Here is a 6,000-nt window from a genome sequence, read left to right on the forward strand (position 1 = left end):
TCTAGTGAATCTTCGAAGATCCATTGGTTGCTATTGGCGACTACTTCATTTTTTCTTTGAACGATTTTTTATAAATCTTCCCAATTGAGTCCGAAAATAAATAAGAAAAGATTATTACCTTTTTTGAGTGCACGAGTTCTTAGTCCTTTTTTTATTTTTATTTATTTTGTGTTGCTTATATAGCACCAACATGTTCTGCAGCGCTGTATGGAGATTGTCGTCACACACATCAGTCCATGTCAACCCTAGGGCTAATTTCATGGGATGCCAATTAACAGATTAGTATGTTTTTGGAGAGTGGAATAAGGCTATGTTCAGACAGAGTTTTTTGCAGGCGCAATTTCTGCCTCAAAATTTTGTTTGGAAGTTTGAGGCAGCTTTTCCGCTCCCTGCATGCCGATTTTCGCAGCTTTTTTCGCCCGTGGCCATTGAGAGCCGCGGGCATAAAACGTCGCGAAATACGCTTTCTGTGCCTCCCATTGAAGTCAATATGAGGTCAGAGGCGGAAACGCCCGAAGATAGGGAATGTCGCTTCTTTCTCCCGCGAGGCGGTTTTACCTCTCGCGGGAGAAAACCGCCCCCGCCTCCCATTGAAATCAACGGGAGCCATTTTCGGGCCGTTTTTGACTAGTTTTTTGGCGCAGTTTCCACGTCAAAAAACTCGTCAAAGAACTCTGTGTGAACATAGCCTAAAAATGGAGAAACCCATGTAAATACGGAGAGAGCATACAAACTCTATGCAGATGTTGTCCTTGGTCGGATTCTAACCCAGGACCCCATTTCTGCCAGACAATAGCGCTAACCACTGACCTGCTATTATGAGAATGTTCACTGTGGATTTTAGCCTTTTAAATGTAAGGCCCTATTCACACAGAGTTTTTTGCAGGCAGAAAATTCTGTCTCAAAATTCTGTCTGGAATTTTGAGGCAGATTTTGATCTGCCTGCACGCCGTTTGCCACGTTTTTCGTGACGTTTTTCACCCGCAGCCATTGAGCGCCACGGCCAAAAACGCAGCGAAACACACTTTCTCTGCCTCCCACCGATGTCAATAGGAGGTCACAGATGTAAACACTCGAAGATAGGGCATGTCGCTTCCTTTTCCCGCTAGTCGGTTTTACTGCTCGCAGGATTTCAATGGGAGGCGTTTTCGGACGTTTTTTGGCGCGCTTTCCGACATGATTTCCACGTAAAAAAACTCAGGGCCTTAAAGGGGTAAATTCCGCAGCAAAATCTGCACGTAAGGGCCTGTTCACATCAGCGTCGGACTTCCGTTCACAGTTCCATTCGACCTTTTGATTTCAATGGTAATGCTTCCATTGCAGTTGGTTTCCGTTCTATAAAGGTTTTTTTTTCGCGGAAACAATAGCGCAATCGACTACACTATTGTCTCTGCTAAAAAACTGAAACTTTACGGCACGGAAACAAATGGAAACCAACTGCAAAAGAAGCATTACAACTGAAAACAGTGATAATGCAAACGGAAGCTATGGTTTCTGTTTGGCTTTGCGTTTATCGGTTCCTCCACTGGAAAGGTCCAATGGAACTGATGAACAGAAGCCCGACGCTGATGTGCACACCCTAAGGGTATGTGCACACGAGAAGTGGCTTTTACGTCTGAAAAGACAGACTGTTTTCAGGAGAAAACAGCTGCGTCGTTTCAGACGTAGATGCTCCTCCTCGTATTATGCGAGGCGTCTTTGACGCCCGTAATCTTGAGCTGCTCTTCATTGACTTCAATGAAAAACGGCTCAACTTGCGTTTCAAGGAAGTGTCCTGCACTTCTTTGACGAGGCAGTCATTTTAAGCGTCATCGACGCGTAAATGACAGGTTGTCTGCACAATACGTCAGCAAACCCATTCAAATGAATGGGCAGATGTTTGCCGACGTATTGGAGCCGTATTTTCAGACGTAAAACGAGGCATAATACGCCTCGTTTACGTCTGAAAATAGGTTGTGTGAACCGAGCCTAACACATGCCGATATTGCTGCAGAGACACCGTGGAAAATCCGCAGCATTTCCATCCTGTTTGAATCCAAATGTTTTTCGTGATGCAATCATTAGGGCATGTTAACAAGTAGCGTAAACACTGCAAAATTTCCGACCTGATTTTTTGTGCGGAAATTCCGCAGCACATTACAGTAGCAGCAAAGTGCATGAGATTTGTACAAATCTTATCGACATGCTGCGGAAAAAATACAAAGAAAAGAAGAGTGGGAATTGACCCGCAGTGCGGATTCTCAATCTGCAGCATGTCAAGTTAGCTTGCGAAAACGCTAGGGAATCCGGTCGAAAATTTTACAGTGTTCACGCTACGTATGAACATACCATTAAGGTAAGTAATATCGATAATGTGGGTTTCATAAAGCGAGATTTTATTATAACATCCTTAGAGAGTATCAGGGTGTGACGATCACCCTCAGGACCTTCACCATTTTTGACTCATTGGGGAACATTGAGATTCCACCATGGTGGAGAAAAGGATGGTGGTAAGTACCAGTGGAAGATCAAGGCAATGTCTTCTTGCTATGAGTGTTCCCTGAAGTAGGAAGATATGACGGTAAGGGTATGTTCACACGATGAGAGGCATTTACGTGTGAAAAGACAGACTGTTAACAGCTGCCTCGTTTCACACGTAAATGCTCCTCCTCGTAATTTACGAGGCATCTGAGACGCTCTGAGACGCTCGGAAATCTTGAGCTGTGCTTCAGAGTTCAATGAAGAACAGCTCAAATTACGTGGCAAAGAAATGCCCTGCACTTCTTTGCCGAGGCAGTCCATTTACGCGTCGTCGTTTGACAGCTGTCAAACGACGACGCGTAAATTACAGGTCGTCTGCACAGTACGTCGGCAAACCCATTCAAATGAATGGGCAGATGTTTGCCGACGTATTGTAGCCCTATTTTCAGACGTAAAACGAGGCATAATACGCCTCGTTTACGTCTGAAAATAGGTCGTGTGAACTCAGCCTAAGACCTTGTTCACATCTGCGTCGGTCTGTCTTTAGTACTACTCCATCAGAGAAGCAGATCAACGAAAATACCGGATGCGCTGATCAGCGATGAACACCCTCAGCGCCCAATGGAACAAATTGACTTTTATGGGTTCCGTCGGGGTGTCCGTGCTGCGCTATATTGTTTTCTGGAATTTTCGGCCAGATCTGCGACGGAGCCTCCAACGCAGATGTGAACCAGGCCTTATGGCTCATTCAGACGAGTGTGTATCACGAAGACCATGCACATTATATATTACGATGTAGTAAGTAATGCTCCTATTGCTACACAAGTAATGCTATAATAACGTGACGTATTTTCTTTCTATAATAAACTTATTAAAATATGAATAAGGGCGGATTTACACGAGCGTGTGCGTTTTGCGTGCGCAAAAGGCACTTAACAGCTCCGTGTGTCATCACCATATGATGCGTGGCTGCGTGATTTTCCCGCAGCCGCCATAATTATGACACTCTGTTTGGATGTTTGTAAACAGAAAAGCTTGTGGTGCTTTTCGGTTTTCATTCATACTTTTTACAGCTGTTGCGCGAATCACGCTCGTCCCACGGAAGTGCTTCCGTGTGCTGCGCGTGATTTTCATGCACCCATTGACTTCAATGGGTGCGTAATACGGGAACAACGCACAAATATAGGACATGTCGTGAGTTTTACGCAGCGCACTCACGCTGAGCAAAACTCACTGACTGTCTGCACGGCCCCATAGACTAGGATAGGTCCGTGCGAGGCGCGTGAAAATCACGCGCGTTGCATGGACGTATATCACGTTCGTGTAAATAAGCCCTAATGTATATTCAGCTGCCAATTATTCATTTATTTTTTTTAATGCCAATCCAAGCATTTTTCTTCATATAGATAAATTCCCACCTGTCTGCGGTGCTCGTTCAGCATACACACCCATAGAATGAAATTGTGAAACGTATGCCAAGAGTATCCATTTTGTATATGTTTGGCTGAGATATGTTGTAAACGCCTAGAGCTGTTCACATCTGGGTTGGAGACGCCGTTAGGGGCCTCGGTTACGGATCCGGCAGAAATAACTGGAAAAAATGTAAAAACGACGGACACCCCGATGGGACCCATTAAAGTCAACGGGTTTCTGTTGGTCGCAGGTGGTGTGCGTGTTGTAACAGAATCGTTGCGTCCAGCATTCCCTTGTTCTGCTCCTCTGACGGAGTAAATAACGGAATGGCCTGACACAGATGTGAACAGGGCCAAACAGCGTAGTCACGTTTTTTTAGTACAATTTTGAACAATAAAACCTTATACCGTGTGATATCCTTTTTTGTTTTTTTAAATGGGAGTCAATGGCAGACTGTAGAGGACATACAGGTATGGCATATAAGTATATAGGTACACAGTTGGATATGTCTGGGCCATACGGTCGGTGGCACCATTTCAAACAATGGACCTGCTGAACGTAATCGCCATATAATGTGAACCTAGCCTAACTTTCATTATTAAAAATAAATGCCGGCACAAGTCCAAACATCTGCACAGAAGATGCAAATCTCTTATTCTCTGTCACTATATTTTAATATGTTATGAATAAAAATACTTATAGTGTGAATCTGTCAGGTATAAGACAATATGGTTGTAGGTGATATCTATCGGGGATCTACATCTAGAACTGGCGTCACTGAATCCAATAACAATTGTCAAACGCCACATTGTTTATTATTATCCAGAACCGAAGGAACAATTGTATCGAGATACGGCCCTTACAGGTGAATGTTCCTCAATAATACGACATGATAACCCTGAGAATACATTGTGTATATACGTCAGGTATTCTTCATTTCATACATTGCTTCTACTTTATCTATGGATTGTTTATATAGAGCCACAGCTTTGTCTACAAGACATCATGCTGCCATTTTGTTCTGTGAGGTAAAATGCATGTAAGCTGTGGCCCGGTTATGTAGTACAACGTCGCTGGTCAGACAAAGACACCGGGGACCCCCCTACCCAAGGAAAAGGAAACCCTTGTCTGATCTGCTGCCACATTTTCAGCTCTATTGATAACACAATGGCCAGGGATCTTCTAGGAGCCAGAGCCATTTTCTGCCATAGACTTCTGTTGGATGTAATATAGATATATAGATCCCCCACTACCGGTATAGAAGCCATCAGCTGCAAGAACACAGGAACATATAGATGTACTGGGGGGCAAGTGGCAGGCAGAGACCCCTTAGAGCTCCATTAATAGTAAGTGTGCCCCAGAGCAGTGCCCCCAGGATACTTACAAGGAGTCCAGCAGAAGTTTGGCTGCATCCTCAGAGCTGAGACTTTGCTGCTTGACAAAGTTGACCCAGCGCTCTTTCTGCGCCCCCAGGTCCAGCGTCGAGCAGCGCTCATCTTCCTTCTTGTTGTCCTTCTCCACCTGTTTCTTGATCGCCGCCTTCTTGGCTTTGCCCTTCTTGGTGTCCAGGATCCGCACTGCGGGTTTAGGCGCCTCCAGCAAAGCGCCAGCCGCCGCCGCCGTCCTGGTGTGCCGCTCGGTTGTTGCTCCCCGTCTTGGCGACGATTTTTTCGCCTTCACCATCTTGGATGTCCCTGTCGTTGTTCGCCCCCGGAGATATCGCAGTGCGAGACCTCTGCTCAGATCCTGTCCGGAGATAAGCAGCTGTCACAGATAATCGCTCACACAGGACGAAGGTGAAGCGGCTTTTTTTTCGCTTTGTTTGGCTGATTCGATTTTTTTTTCTTTTTAATTCGCTCGCTTCGCTGAACTTCCAGCAGGGGGCAGTAGAGAGCGCCGTATAGAAAACACCCAGCCCTGCCCTGCCATGTTGCGTGTACACGAAGACAAGTAGGCTGGGCACTGGTTGTACCCAAATATACTGTATGCCATTACACGTGCCATTTATGCCAGGCTCAAATGATAGCACCTGGCATGTGAATTATCTGACCGTTACAGGCAATTTTTCTTATTACTTAGCACATTGTTGCAACCGAGTGCCCATCAACCGGCTACAAGGGGGGACCT

At 45.3% G+C, this 6,000-nt stretch overlaps 1 protein-coding gene across 1 annotated transcript in view; it reads right to left on the reverse strand.

Annotated features, from left to right (window-relative positions):
- The window catches only part of CENPV (centromere protein V), a 54,152-nt gene extending 48,371 nt beyond the window's left edge, over nucleotides 1–5,781 (reverse strand). The window contains exon 1 of the mRNA XM_075854382.1: nucleotides 5,258–5,781. Within this exon, the coding sequence (XP_075710497.1) occupies nucleotides 5,258–5,556 (299 nt within the window). The 5' untranslated portion in view covers nucleotides 5,557–5,781. The remainder of the gene's footprint in view (nucleotides 1–5,257) is intronic.
- Between the last annotated feature and the right edge of the window lie 219 nt (nucleotides 5,782–6,000).

The sequence above is a fragment of the Rhinoderma darwinii genome, chromosome 2, assembly GCF_050947455.1.
Source record: "Rhinoderma darwinii isolate aRhiDar2 chromosome 2, aRhiDar2.hap1, whole genome shotgun sequence".
Lineage (NCBI taxonomy): Eukaryota > Metazoa > Chordata > Amphibia > Anura > Rhinodermatidae > Rhinoderma > Rhinoderma darwinii.